At 38.3% G+C, this 15,334-nt stretch overlaps 1 protein-coding gene across 2 annotated transcripts in view; it reads left to right on the forward strand.

Annotated features, from left to right (window-relative positions):
- The window catches only part of ophn1 (oligophrenin 1), a 47,169-nt gene extending 32,164 nt beyond the window's left edge, over positions 1-15,005 (forward strand). Inside the window, exons 19-24 of one of the 2 annotated variants that reach the window (XM_073861139.1) lie at positions 143-281; positions 4,994-5,359; positions 5,516-5,642; positions 9,431-9,481; positions 13,417-13,468; positions 13,633-15,005. In XM_073861139.1, coding sequence (XP_073717240.1) covers positions 143-281; positions 4,994-5,359; positions 5,516-5,642; positions 9,431-9,481; positions 13,417-13,468; positions 13,633-13,644 — 747 coding nt within the window. In that variant the 3' untranslated portion in view covers positions 13,645-15,005. The remainder of the gene's footprint in view (positions 1-142; positions 282-4,993; positions 5,360-5,515; positions 5,643-9,430; positions 9,482-13,416; positions 13,469-13,632) is intronic. The other variant, XM_073861140.1, reaches the window with a different exon arrangement.
- Positions 15,006-15,334: the final 329 nt, after the last annotated feature.

Consider the following 15,334-nt stretch of genomic DNA (forward strand, 5'->3'; position numbering starts at 1 on the left):
TAACTCATTTTTTTTTTTTAAATGGTGTTTATTGTGTTTTGGAACCAAACTCTTCATTTATAAATCCAATTTAGGGCACCAAATTATTATTTTAAAATAGAAATAAAATGTGACTGATGTGTGCTCTATGTGATGTTTTTAGATCTTCAAAGGTCCTCCAGAAGAAACCACACCGCCTCCTGTCCCGCCTCCAAGGGTGACGCCACGAAAACGGCAGCCAATCACAATTTCGAAACGCCCAGCTCGTAATTTCCCTGCCCTCCAGCCTCCAATTTTTGAGAGTAAATAGTCTTCATCATCGTAGCCATCATCATCACCATCATCGCTTTTAGCATCATCTTTTTTTTTTGCCATATCAATCATCAGTATATCTTTGTGAAAATGAATTATATTTGTCATTTATGTGCTTATACTTTGATCATTAATGATTTTTGTAAAGATCTGTAAAGCTCAAATCAGACCACCTGACTGCTATACTGTATACTGATTTATACTTGGTGCCTTTTTTATCTTGATCAGTATTTTCTTCCTTCAGTCCTTTAAATTTTTTGCTTTTACATGCTTTTATGCGAAGCTTATTTTGCGCCAAAGGCTATAATACAGTACACACACACCTAATAACCGAGTTCTTAGCACAAGCGCGTACGCACACACATAACAGCTGATCAGGTTTCATATGTTTTGGAAAGGACCTCGGTCTGGATCTGTTTCTTTTTAAGTGCTTTTTCTCTAAATGGGGAAAATGCACTCGCCGACTTCCCTGTCACACACTCGCACACATTCCAAAGTCATGCCAGTTTAGGAGCTCTTTATACACATTGTGTGATTAAATCTGCAGGATCATAGTGTGTGTATGCGTCTATGTGTGTGTGTCTCTGCCCCGATAAACGTTTGATCTCTGACATGTTGTCCTCCCCTCATTGTAAGTCGTGTTATGTAGTGTTTAACAACAGTCAAGCTAATAGTACACTCACTAGAGCATGAAAACTAAACGACTACCTGCCCTTTCTCACCGAGTGTGTGCGCGCCTCAGCGCCTATGGGTCTGCGCCCGCGTGCTTGCGTATGTGTGCGCATGCTCGTATTTTTCATGCGTGTGTATGAGTGTTGGTATGCCATCGTGTGTGTCCTGTGTCTTCTACCCAATGTGTTTGAGAGCTAATGCTTGCATGTGTTTACGAGTCTCTCTCGGTCTGCTTTCAATCACCTTTTGGACTTCTTTCCTGTAATAAGCTATTTTCATTATTAACATCTGAGCCATTTTTTCCTTTCCTGATCAAAAACGAATGTGTGCATGAATTCATTCATTTGACTCTTGTTTATTGAGTATTAATGAAACTTGGCTCATTAAAGCATGCTTGATCCTCATTTTGCTTGTGGACTACAATTTTCCTTCTGTTGTATTTTTTAGTCAAAGCATGAATGTGAAATGATCATATCTGCTCTTTTACTGTTTGGTGAATTAGATGGTGGAGGGATGTGTGTGTGCGTGCGTGCGTGCGAGTGAGAGAGCAGTAAGTCACCTGTTGAGTTGAAATAGATTTCGGATTATAAGTGAGTGTGCGCATGCATATTTTTGTATTCTTGCAGAAAATACAAACAGTTGTGAAATATTGGATGCAACTGTGTATGTGTGTGTGTGAGCCCTCTGCCAAAATGTGAATGTCTTTGTAAAAATGTGTTCATGCAAATGTGTCCATGTCCAGTTTGGCTCACTCACACACAGCTGGTTGTTTTGACTGATGCTGTTTGTGTAGATGCGCACGCACACACACTCTCACACAGCTGTGTTCTGTACTCATGTCCTTGGTTTTCACATGGCCATAGAACCATTTTTTGATACGAGACCGGATTCTTCCATTCACACACTAAACCAGACTCAACCCATCTTTAAAGGAAAACAACACCATTTTCAATATTTTACTATGTTCTTACCTCAACTTAGATGAATTAATACATACCTATCTCTTTTTAATGCATGCACTTAATCTTTGTACAGCATGTCGTGAATGTGTTAGCATTTAGCCTAGCCCCATTCATTTCTTAGGATCCAAATAGGGATGAATTTAGAAGCCACCAAACATTTCCATGTTTTCTCTATTTAAAGATTGTTACATGAGTAGTTACACGAGTAAGTATGGTGGTACAAAATAAAACGTGGTGATTTTTAAGCGGATAAAAAATTAGAACTATATTGTATGGTGGAAGAGCACTTGGGTTGAAGCACTTCGACCTTGGGTGGAGTAGTATTGACAGAAGTTTGAGCGAGAGGGGGAGCAAACAGGAGTGATTATGTTACTGCGCGCCGGGGTCGGGGTGCTGCAAACTAAGTGCTCTTCCCCAATACACAGTGGCTGCCATTGACTTATGTTTTCGAGGGCGCACGATGTGAAGTTGATCACAACATGTATGTAGGCCGTCATGTGTGTGGTTTGTAATTTCAAAATATGTGTTCTGCGTGTCAAGTGATCCTATGTGCATCACGTGTTTTGTCAAAATAAGTGCCTGCTGCAGATGCGTCCAAAGGGTTCATGATGAAGTGTTTGCCAGATACTCACTTAATCTCATGCGTAAACAGAGTTTTCTTTTGAACGTGAGCGTCTCTTTTATCATCAACCGTTTTGACGCGTGTGCAGCAGGCACCTATTTTGACAAAACACGTGATGCACATGGTTCACATGACGCAACAAACACATATTTTGAAAACACGAGCAACACACATGACACTCCAAACAAATATTTTGAATTTGCGCCCCTCGGAAGGGCAGTCAGGAAGCGCCACTGGCCATAAAATATAGTTCAAAATTTTGGTCCGCTTGGGGACCGCCACGTTTTATTTTGTGCCATCATACTTTCTTTAAATAGGGAAAATATTGAAGTGTTTGGTGGTGTTTTTCTTTAAAGAGACACTACACTTTTTTGGAAAATATGCTCATTTTCTAGCTCCCTGTGAGTTAAACATTCTATTTTTACTGTTTTGGAATCCATTCAGCCGATCTCGTGTCTGCCGGTACCACTTTTAGCATAGCTTAGCATAATCCATTGAATCTGATTAGACCATTAGCATATCACAAAAAATAACCAAAGAGTTTCAATATTTTAGAAATATAAAACTTGACTCTTCTGTGGTTGCATCGTGTACTGGGACGGATGGAAGAGTTAAGGGAATGGTCTGCTCATTTTCAATATTAAAATATGTTACTACCTTAACTAGGAATTGTTGATACATCCCTCCACCATCTGTGCGCGCGCACGCAAGCGCCGGAGCGCGCCGCGACGCCCCGACAGCATCCAGCCTAGCCCCACTCATCCAATGCTGCCACCCAGAGATAAAGTTAGAAGCGACCAAACACATCAACGTTTTTCCTATTTAAGACGAGTAGTTATACGAGCAAGTTTGGTGGTACAAAATATAACGTAGCGTTTTTCTAAGCGGATTTAAAATAGGAACTATATTTTATGGCGTAATAGCACTTTTGGGAGTACTTCGACTCGGCGCAGTAACACCCTCTCTCTCCCATTATGAGAGTGAGAAGGGGAGCGGACTTTTCAGGCGAGTCGAAGTACTCCCAAAAGTGTTATTACGCCATAAAATATAGTTCCTTTTTAAATCCGCTTAGAAAAGCGCTACGTTTTATTTTGTACCACCAAACTTGCTCGTATAACTACTCGTCTTAAATAGGAAAAACGTTGATGTGTTTGGTCACTTCTAACTTTATCTCTGATTGGTACCATTGAATGAATGGGGCTAAGCTAAATGCTATCGAAGCGTCGCAGCGCGCTCCAGCGCTTACGTGCATGCACACAGATGATAGAGGGATGTATCAACAGTTCTTGGTTGGGGTAGTGACATATTTTGGTGTTGAAGATGAGTAGACTATTCCTTTAAGGTTGCGATTTTCTGGGCGGAGGTGGCTAGGAGCTATACTCTCATTCAGGCGTAATAATCACGGACTTTGCTGCTGTGGCATGGCTGCGGGAGGTGCAATGAGGTTGCGCAGCACCTGAAAATAGTCCCCTGCTATTGAAAGTTACCAAGAGGACTATTTTCTGGCACTGTGTGGTATCATTCCGCCGCCTGCAGCCATGTTGCGGCAGAATGAGAGTGTGGTTCCTCGCCATTTCTGCCTGGAAAATCGCAACTTTTAATTTTCTGTCTGCCTTGGTGCGCGATGTAACTACAAAAGAGTCAAGTGTAAATATGAAAATTATCGAAACTCTTTGGTTATTTTTGAGCACGATGCTGGTGGTCTGGTCAGATTTAGTGAGTTGTGCTGGGCTGTGCTAGGAGCGCTACCGCCATATCCGGGGATCGGCTGAATGGATTCCAAAACAGTAAAAATCAAATGTTTAACTCTAGGGGAGCTGGAAAAGAGCATATTTTCAAAAAAAGTGGAGTGTGCCTTTAAATATAGCTGGAGGTTAAACACAGTTTTCATGTGAATAATTCTCATGACAGGAAATTTCTTGATAAACAGATAATAGATATGACAGGAATAACAGGAAAACAATCCAGTCTGACAAAAGTGAGCTTCGACCATGTGGAGTTAACAACAGTGAACGTGTTTGGCTTAAGTAGTTCATCGCTACCACAGACACTTTTTATTTCAGTTTACAGCTCCCATTATGCGTTCTGGCTGTGTTTAAGCTGTTAGAACAAAATGAGTCACTTTGGATAATTTGTAATTTGATTTTGACTAGTTCAGATTTTTGTAAAATCTTTATTGGCTTGTATTTCTCGTCTTGTGGAAACGCAAGAGGACAGCGAGCCCGTCGAGCTGTTCTCTTTATTTATTTATCACAGCTTTCCTTTTAGCCAAAACTACAGGAACAGGAAATTTAAAACTTTAACAGCACGCTTGATAAATTCTTCCCTCAGGGGGAAATGTTCAAGGGTGTACTGTTTGCAATTGTGTTCCTGACCCGCCAGACGTTATGTAGTTCTGTAGTGTTTTATCTCAACTGCGGGCATTCACTGACTCTGTACTTCACAGGACGAGAACAAAACGGTGCCACCCATAATGGTGGGGAACCCGAGGGAGATACCAACCTCACCGGTCCGGTTCCTCATCAGAGAACGAAACTGGCACCTCCTTCCGTCTCTCCTCCATCGATCCCTCTCTCCTCTCCGAAGCCCAGACCTGCCCTCCGCCCATTGGATTGTGATATTTCCAAGTTGGACATTAGGATACAAGACGGCCACAGGTCGGACGGCACGGTGACGACCGGCGGGGAGTCGGGAGTGAAGGTGAACAGAGCTCAGTCTTTCCAGGGAAGGAGGCAACCGCTTCAAGGGACAACCGGTAACCTAGCAACAGACACGGTCAAACTTTCCATCACTCCGAGTGACATAAGTGAAGGTCAAAATCTGAATTTAAATGACTGATTCCTGTGATGTAATAGCGCCGCTTGGCATTTAAAGTATGGATAATCAGCATATGAAGTGGGCCACACACAATAGTCACGATGTGGGTCAGTTAAAATGCTACTAACAGGTGTGTGTGTGTGTGTAACAGGAGAGGCTCAGGGTCTAAAAGCACGATCTTTCACAGAGAAGAGTTCCATCTGCCGGCCACCCACTCGACCGCCGGATCCGCCCTCCCGTTTCCCCACTAAACCTCAAAATGAAGAGACGATATCATAGTGAGTAAAACATTCATCCACTTTGCTGATGTATTCAGATCAGATTTATAATGCTTGTGTTTGCGCTGAAGCTTTCCTTATTGCAATTTGAATTGTGTTCTAGTACTCAAAACAAACAACACTGATAAATCAGAAATAAGTTGCTTGGTGTATAGCGAGCAATCCATCTCTACAATTTTATAGTGCAGCAATGACAGTATTAAATATTTTGGGGGAAGATCAGCTTTTCATGGCTATCAGGTGTGCACATTTTGGCACAATCATCTAGTCAGATTTGCTCCAAATTGTTCCGGTTATTTGCTCGACACCTGCACTGCAATTTTCAACTACTGTAGTATCACACATTCAGTACGTTTATTGGACGATCGTGAGATATTCCTTTTTGTTCTTGTCCCACTACGATGCTAATTTCACCCTGTTTCTGGGATCACTGACCTGCTGAAGGATGAACTTTCAGTTTTTTGGCAGACTACATCAGATGCTCTGTACTTTCCTGCGTTTTTTACCATCCATTATGCCTTCTATTCCATGAGTCCGTGCTGATGAAAGAGAGCCTTACTGTACGTGATGCTTCAACATAGGGATGAGGTTTTCGACGTGTGCGCTAGTTTGGCGCCACATATTGCTTTAGGCTTAAAAGCCCTATCTCGATCTCATCTGACCAAGATCTTTTCCCACACTGGAGAGGATCACTTACTTTCTGGCAAACTCCACGCTTTCTATCACAAGCGAGCTTTCTACCGAGCCATGGCTCCTGCTGTCATCGTCTTATACAGGCCAACGATATGCATAACTCTTGAAATTGTTGGCCGCTCGGTGTTTACTCCGTTGTCAACGACTGAGCTCATTGGCTGCTGCAAACCATCTGCAGTTCTCTCGCGGGTTTCCTCGCTCACACGGCGACACCTTCTCTAGACGATGATGTCTGGGTGGCTCGGTCGCTCCATCAACACTTGACATCGTTTTATAGCTTTTTTCCGAAATTCATGCATTCGTTTCACTCAGGAATGCTCTTAAATCGTCATTTGCACAGCAGTATACTTAAGTTTCGCAGCTAGAGTAATGATCTATTAACTGTGGGGTTATTTTAATGATTCACAGGTAGAGGTCAATTCGACAGCGTTTGTGTCCTCGTTAACACAATTTGTTTTCCATGTCTTTAAACGTTTGCAACGAAAGAATCCGATGCTAATGTTAGTGACCAAAGAAATGCATTAAAGTTTTATAAAGTCACATTATAATAATATTGAGTTTCAGTGCTTTAAAAACTACTAATATCACAGAGGCTGTATTTCAGCATTCGATTTTCAAAGTAATCCGAGACCGTTCACGGTCTGAATACTTTGGAAAAACTGTAATATAACGGTGGATAACTGTAAAATCACCACATACGCCATGGATGTATCGGTTAAAGATTGCTAATCTAGAATCTAGGATAGGTTTCTGCTTGTCAGATACTTATAATTACCATTCTAGGGGCAGGAGCAGGGAGCGGTAATCTTAGACCAACTATGGGTCTGAGAAAACATGTGGGTATGTTGGCTGTGGTGTCATATGGTGTCTTATCTTAGACCTTCCTCCATCAAATTGATCTCAGAAACTCACATAGACTCACGCGCAGGACTGTGGGCTTCATTTGCAAGAGGCATACGTCTAATATAATAAAACGTTTTTGATAATAAACATATTTTTATATATTTTTTATGTCTATATAAAAGGTCACGTTCTTCCTGATCCCATATTAATACCGTGGTTAGTGTGTATTGTTGCTATAATAGCTTAAACTAGAAATGCAATTCCCAAGGAATTACCAGTGCATGAAAATGCAAAAAAGTTAATTGGCAGAAATGTAAAAGAAATTTAGTCTAGGAATTTACCTGGCTGTTGACATGTTTTAGTGTGAAGCTAGCATGATTTAAAAAAGTTATCATGATGAAATATGAAGCTAGCATGAAGCTAGCATGATTTAGCATGAAGCTTGCATGATTTAGCATGAAGCTAACATGGTTTAACATAAAGTTAGCATGATTTACCATGAAGCTAACATGATTTATCATGCAGCTAGCATGATTTACCATGACGCTAGCATGATTTAACATGAAGTTAACATGATTTATCATGAAGCTAACATGATTTATCATGACATTATCATGATTTAGCATGAAGCTAGCATGATTTAGCATGAAGCAAACATTATTTAACATGAAACTAACATGATTTAGCATGAAGCTAACATGACGCTAACATGATTTAGCATGAAGCTAGCATGATTTAGCGTGAAGCTAGCATGATTTAGCATGAAGCTAGCATGATTTAGCATGAAGCTAGCATGATTAGCATGAATCTAGCATGATTAGCATTGAAGCTAGCATGATGTTAAAATGATTAGCATTGAAGCTAGCATGATGCTAGCATGATTAGCATGAAGCTAGCATGATTAGCATGAAGCTAGCATGATTAGCATGAAGTTAGCATGATGTTAGCATGATTAGCATGAAGCTAGCATGATGCTAGCATGATTAGCATGAAACTAGCATGATGCTAGCATGATTAGCATGATGTTAGCATGATTAGCATGAAGCTAGCATGATGCTAGCATGATTAGCATGAAGCTAGCATGATGCTATCATGATTAGCATTAAGCTAGCATGATGCTAGCATGATTAGCATGAAGCTAGCATGATTAGCATGAAGCTAGCATAATGCTAGCATGATTAGCATGATGTTAACATAATCATGCTAATCATGATAGATGATAGATAGCGCAAAAATTGTAAAAACCGCTCAAGACCGCTCAACAATTATATCGAATCAACAGGCACGTGAAACCTAGCTAGCATGTTGCTCAAACAACAAAATCACCAGCTAACTTACTTAAATTTGCAAGAACTAGACTAATACAATAACAGGCTTAAATAAACCCAAAACATAAGTCCACTTACAGTTCTCACGGACACGTTTCATCAATCCTCCAGACATGACGGACCACGTCTTTATCTCATTTGCAGCCGCGTGGCGTGCGTGTGCGGTGTGAAGAGCGCCCCCACTATTCTCCGAGATGCACTTGACAGCCTTTTTTGCAGCTAATTTATATGTATTTTTTGAACGACTTAGTTAAGGCGGCAGAGTTGCAACCGAAAAGTGCTGCGGGAAACCCTGATAGAACAAGGAAGACATCAGCCTGTTTTTAGGACAGTGAAAACAGTGCTATACAGATAAGTAAATTTTGTGAAAAATACCACGTTTTTTTTTTTTTACTTGAAACATGAACACATTTTATATTGCACACTGTAAACACAATCAAAACTTCAAAAACACAGAAAGAACGGGACCTTTAAATTCAGTAATTGATCGATGATTTTTAGTAGAGGTGCTTACAGTATGCTGTTTATGTTGTGAATGAACTTCTTATACCTTTTGTTTTTCCCTATTAACAGAAAGCTAATAGAAACAAATGCATGTGTGTGTTAAATGCGAAACGCATTGCCTGCACACTCAGAGATTCCATGAAGATGTTGGTACATGTACACAAGATTAAATAAGTGCAAAGTATGAGTCAGTCCTCAAAAAAAGCAACATTTCCAAAATTGGGATTTAAGATTCAAACTGGAACCCCAGAAGAGGCTGCAGCATTTTCTGATCACTGTTATCTGATCAAGGTCGTAGTTTTCTTCAAAGCATGTAAACAGCCAAATTAACAAAATATGTAGAGAATGTAAAAAAACTGGAAACAATGGTTCTATTGGACATTGAAATGGTTTGATGTCTTTTTTTCTCTTTTCCCATAGTGTCGCCACCAAAACCAAATTTTTTGAGAACGCGTCCAGGCAGACGGGAAGGTACGTGTGTGTGTGTGTGTGTGTGTGTGTGTGTGTGTGTGTGTGTGCGTGTGTGTGTGTGTGTGTGTGCGCGCGGGCATGTCCTGGCTCTCAGGAGCGCGTCTGTGTGTGTGTGTGTGTGCGTGAACCTTTCATTGTTTCCAGCAGCTGCCTGACCTCAATTACAACGGCTCCAGTAAAACCCAATGCGCTTTTCATGTGGTGCTTTCAAATAAAGTCGTGTTTAATACAGGACCACATGCTGGAAGTCCTTACGAGAGCAAATAAAAACCGGACTAGACATACATCCGATCGGTTGTTTAGTCCTGCGTGGGGGTTCAGTTTAAACCGTTAAACTAACTGGCACTTTAGCGCAGGTAATCGGAGCCAGAAATGGTTACATGCACACACGTTTGCCTCTAAGGTAGCCTTATTTAACTCATTTGCTTAAATTTGTTAATACAAAGTGAGTTATACAACAAGTGCCATTTTGAAAACATTTGTGTGATGTTGATTTAATAGTTTTAAGTTAATAAGCAAAAAAAATAAGATTAGGCTACCGTAACAATCAAACACTGTAAGCCCATACAGGTTGATTGAACTTAAAAAATGTATGGAAACTCGTTGCCCTAAAAATTTAATTTTGCCTGGTAGAAAATTAATTTTAAGTTTAATGTACGTAATGTTTTAATTTCTTCCAATATTCCTGCACTCTTAACCCGGATTAGTTGACATTAGAAATTTGTGAGGAAACCCGTTGCATATAACTTTAGTTTTTATCATTTTATATTACTTTTGATTTTATAAATGGTATTATAACACAAAATTAATCACTGACTTTAAGTCAATCATTGAATAAACGTGATTCTCCACAGAAACGCACACAAAACTGTGTTTTTGACATACATTATCAGTACTGTGGAGAGAAATACAATAGAATGTTCTGAACAGGGTTCATGTAAAGAAACACTGATCACCTGTGACTTCACAAAATTATAATTTACAACAAAACAACATCAATAATATAAAAGCTTGAACCTATATGACATTTTATTAACACATATTTGAGTAGAGAAAGTTCTTATTCTGTGAAAAAGCAGAAAATAATAAAAATATTCAGGCGCAAAGCATTATTGGTATTCCTTACAACATGAACTAATACTTTTAAGTTCATTTTACTTGAATGTTTTAGTTTAATGGATTTTGTAAGCTTAAAAGTTAAATCAACTAAACTTTTTAAGCTTTGGCTTCAAAACAGAAAATATTAAGTGATGTTTACTTGATTGTTTAAGTAAAGACAATTTCTGGGTTAACAGTGAAGGAAACGGGAACTCAGTGAAGAAACATTAAACTTTAATTTTTCTTAAAGCCCTTACTTTATTTATTAAATGAAGCCTGTTTATGATTCAATCTGTAAAGTTGTCTAATGGGACTAGTTTTTCCAGTGGCGGTTATGAAAATTTATGCTCTTTGTGATTTTAATCCTGTCATTTTTAAGTGTGTCAGTGGTTCTTTTTCTTCCTAACGTTGGTAAAAATTTATGGAGCAAATTACTGACTGCCATTTGGCAAACTCAGGGGTCCACTGAGAAATATAATCCCGTCCGGATAGAAATGAAAGCATCGTGATGTATTATTTTTCCACAGTACTTTTCATTTATTTTGCCTTTGATGATGATTATGGATTTTTGGACACAATTCTAGAAGAATTTGTGGTTAATATAGTCATAATTAAATCTATAAGCAGAATTATGAACTGATCAGAACAGCAACTGCAATAGCAGTTATCTAAATAAAAGTAGGCCTATTTGTTACATACAAAGACAATAAAATTTTAATAATTATACATTTTAATTGTATTCCAGTTACTAGATAAAGTCACACAGGTCCTTTCTTTTTATTATAAGCTAAACATTGGTTAAAAATTAATTAAATCCAATAAAATATAAAAAATAAAATAATTATATTATCCACCCATTGTAACCTTCCTATAACCATTTTCTTTTATTAAAATAGACATTTTTTATGTGATAAATGCTAAAGATATTTCTTAACTTAGAGAAAACCTGGAACATTTCTGTAATGTCCTAAGTTAAAGGAATACTCAATTTAGAAAAAGATCTAGATAATTTACTCACCCCCATGTCATTTAAAATGTTGATGTCTTACTTTGTTCAGTCGAGAAGAAATTATGTTTTTTGAGGAAAACATTCCAGGATTTTTCTCAATTTAATAGACTTTATTGGACCCCAACACTTTACAGTTTAAATGCATTTTAAAATTGCAATTTCAACGCAGATTCAAAGGGCTCTAAACGGCATATGGGTCTTATCTAGCAAAACAATTGTCATTTTTGATAAGAATAAACAAAATATGCACTCTTAAACCACAACTTCATCTTGCACTAACCATGTGAAGCGCCAACGCAGCCTCACGTGATTGCGTAAGCACATCAAAAGGTCACGCATTATGTGAAATGCACATTTGCAGACCATTTTAAAAAATAAACTGACACAAAGACATTATTAGTATCACTCCACATACAACAACATCAGCATGGTCCCATTTCTACACACTTGTAAACACTGGCGTGGTAGTTTCACATGCGTCATCTGTGATCTTTTGATGTGATGACGCATTACGTGAGTCTGATTGGTTGAAATGCGTTATATATAAATGTTAATGTATAAATTAGATGAATGTTGATTTATGAAAATACACACTGCAGTCTTTAATCATATTTTCATTGTGTCTTTGCTGCGTCTCTGTTGCTTGAGCACTGCGCTCTTTTGCAGACACGCTTGATTCTGAGGAACTACTTTGTTTGGTGGAAGTGTAATATTTGTACTAATATATAATTACAATTTATTTGTGTTTTATTTTATAAAACCCTGCTATGCATATAAAGTAACCGTTTTATAAAAGCAATAAGCCCTGGGAAGCAGTGGTGTTACAGTGCATTTTACCCCCTTAGCTGTTATAAAATGCACTGGTATCCCACTGCATCTTGGGGCTTATTGTTTATTTTGACAATCGTTTCGCTAGATAAGACCCTTATGCCTCGTTTGGGATCGTTTAGAGCCCTTTGAAACTGCAATTTAAAACTGCATTGAAATTGTAAAATATTGGGTCCAATAAAGTCTATTAAATGAGAAAAATTTCTTGAAAATTTTACTACTGAACTAAGAAAGACATCAACATTTTGAATGATGGAATTTTTTTAAGAAAATGTTATATTCCTTTAAATGCAAAAAAGCTAACTATTTATTTCAAAATATTATTGCCAATATAATAAGATTGAACTCAAAACAATGTCATTTAAGATATGTCACCAGATATATATATATATTTTAAAATAAATTTTGTCTTTTTAATACAACATGACAAACTTTCCATAAGAAAGTGCGGAGAAATGAAACAAGTAAATGATCTATCCTGTTTGTGTGTATAATATCACATCAGTATGAGTTGATCTTTTACCAAATTCTAAAATAGTTAAGATAGCAGTTTGGCAGCTTGAGGATGATTCCCTTCACTGCTTGTGGCTTCTCTCCAAGCCACCCTCCACCCCCCACACACACTGTGCAGTTGAAGTTCAAGGCCTTGCACAATGCTAGAAAAGATCCCTGAGGGAACTCTCAGAGGATACCGAGATAAAAGGTTCGACCAATGCGAAGCATCAAAGTTAACCAAAATGAAAGTCGGTAATGAAGCACCACGCCCCGTTGATTTCACCAGTCTGTGCTTAAAGCAGCTATACAGGTGCCTAAATGTAATGCGCATAGTACGAGTGCAGGAGACATTTGAAGATTTACAGTTGAAAAATAATATACAAGCATAATTAAAACAACCAACCTTTTGGAACAGTTTACATAGCTTAAAATGCCGCCTCAGTAGGCAGCTCGCTATGTTTTAGAAGAGAGTGATAATGACAACTTATTGTTTTGTGTCCCACAGCTCCAGTCCAATTTCTTCTTGTAATGCCTCACCTGCAGCCTCAAGAGATGAGGTACAGCCAGTCCTGTTTGTTGTGATTATTATTATCATTATCATTATTATTAGCGCAACTGATAGTGTTGTTCTTTTAAGTATCAGTATCGTAAGAGATGTCACATATAATTAGGTGCACGTGTGTACTGAAGGCTAATTTCTGTCACTTGGTTTTGTTTGCAGAACACTAAATAAGAAATAACTTCCAGTCAATCGACTTGCGGGCCAATTAGCGCACAGCTGCGGTCAAGTGAGTGTGCGTGCAGCACGGGCCCGAGTCTAGACCTGGTACTGGGAGATCAATTATTAATGTTACAAGCAGACACTGATCATCAGTGCCAGTTTGTTTTTGTGAATGAATCTGAAGGGGTACTGTTTTTGTCTTCCGCACTTGCTTGCTTTGTTAAACTAAGTCTTTGATTCTTCTTCGGATGAAAGGACAGAAACAAAGCATTGTATCTTTTTGTATTGAAAACGTTCTTCTTGTGAACGGTAGCGATAACTTCCTCCCTATTGCTTCCACCCTATTGTTTCTCTGACCTAGTTCTGGGAATTTACAAGAGTCTCGCACACGTATGTTGGCACTACAGAAGTCACTTGAAGAAAGATTGAAGCTGGCTAGACCCGAATGTATTATATAATATTCAGAACCAACACTAATCTGTTTAATTACTCTAAAGCTTAACACGGATCTATTCATTATCTATTATTATCTCAGTTATTAGTAACTGGAAGAAGATGAATGATCTGGGTTTTGATTCTTAATGTTTTTGACAAGAAAACTAGTTACGGTAATTGCAAAATGTTTCTCCTTTCATCTGGTGGGACACGCCTGTGGGGTTCCTATACGGCAAACCGAAAGGAATTGAAAGAGAGGAACTTTCATTACCCGACAAGTTCACAAAGCTAAATGTGCTTATTCTTTTCAATAGGCATTGCCATACCTCTATTTCACCTTTTTTAAAATTATCGGTCAACCTTACTGATAAGAAAACTCTTTCTTTATTTAGCTGAACTGGACCTTTTCGAATGAAAGTCTCTATCTTTGACCGAAAAGTGTTTGACCTTAAAACCACTCTGGGCCTTTTTCCGGATGTTTACTTTGATTTTTAAATGTGAAGGCTTAAATAAGAGACTAAGTATCTCTATATGTCGATAAGGTGGAAATTTTACAGAGTTGTATGGAGGTTTGGCAGGAGCTCAGTTTTGCATTTGAAGCAGATTGGGGTGCATTAAAGCACGTAAAGCACCAGTATGTTTTATGTTTACTCTGTCATTAAATGTTATTGTAAATATTTAGTTGTTTCTTTAAACTTTTTTAACAGTCACTAAACCCTGTGTTGTATTTGTGTTTGAATGTACTGCAAGAACTGTACGGCAAGAAAATGCAACTACTTGTAAACAAAAAACAAAAGTTGTTGTGTTTGATTTCTTGTGACAGTAGTAAGGCCTTACTGTACAGAATAAAATTGCCAAAAGATAACAATCAGTACATGATTGGCAGCAAAACAGACGTCTGGATTCCGAGTAAATTAAAACAGCTGTGCAAAACTCGACAGAGCAAAAATCCAACGATCCTTGGTTGACCTCTATAGAGCCACTTCTCAAATTCACTGTCAAAAAAAGAAAGGTTTGAAACTGTACCTTTTCTGTCGATGAAGTGGTACCCTAAGGAATTGGTTTTCAAACTGGGGGCCGCGAGATGGTGCCAGGGGGGCCCCAGTTTTATGACATTTTATAAACCACATTCATTTATCATGAATTCTGTGTAATTAAACCTAAAAAATAATAAGCCAACTAACCAACAGCACTACTATGTATAATTTTATATGTTTTGATTAATTAAAATATTACATTTTAAAACTGTTTTTGTATATACAGGTAA

This window comes from Misgurnus anguillicaudatus, chromosome 22, assembly GCF_027580225.2.
Source record: "Misgurnus anguillicaudatus chromosome 22, ASM2758022v2, whole genome shotgun sequence".
Classification (NCBI taxonomy): domain Eukaryota; kingdom Metazoa; phylum Chordata; class Actinopteri; order Cypriniformes; family Cobitidae; genus Misgurnus; species Misgurnus anguillicaudatus.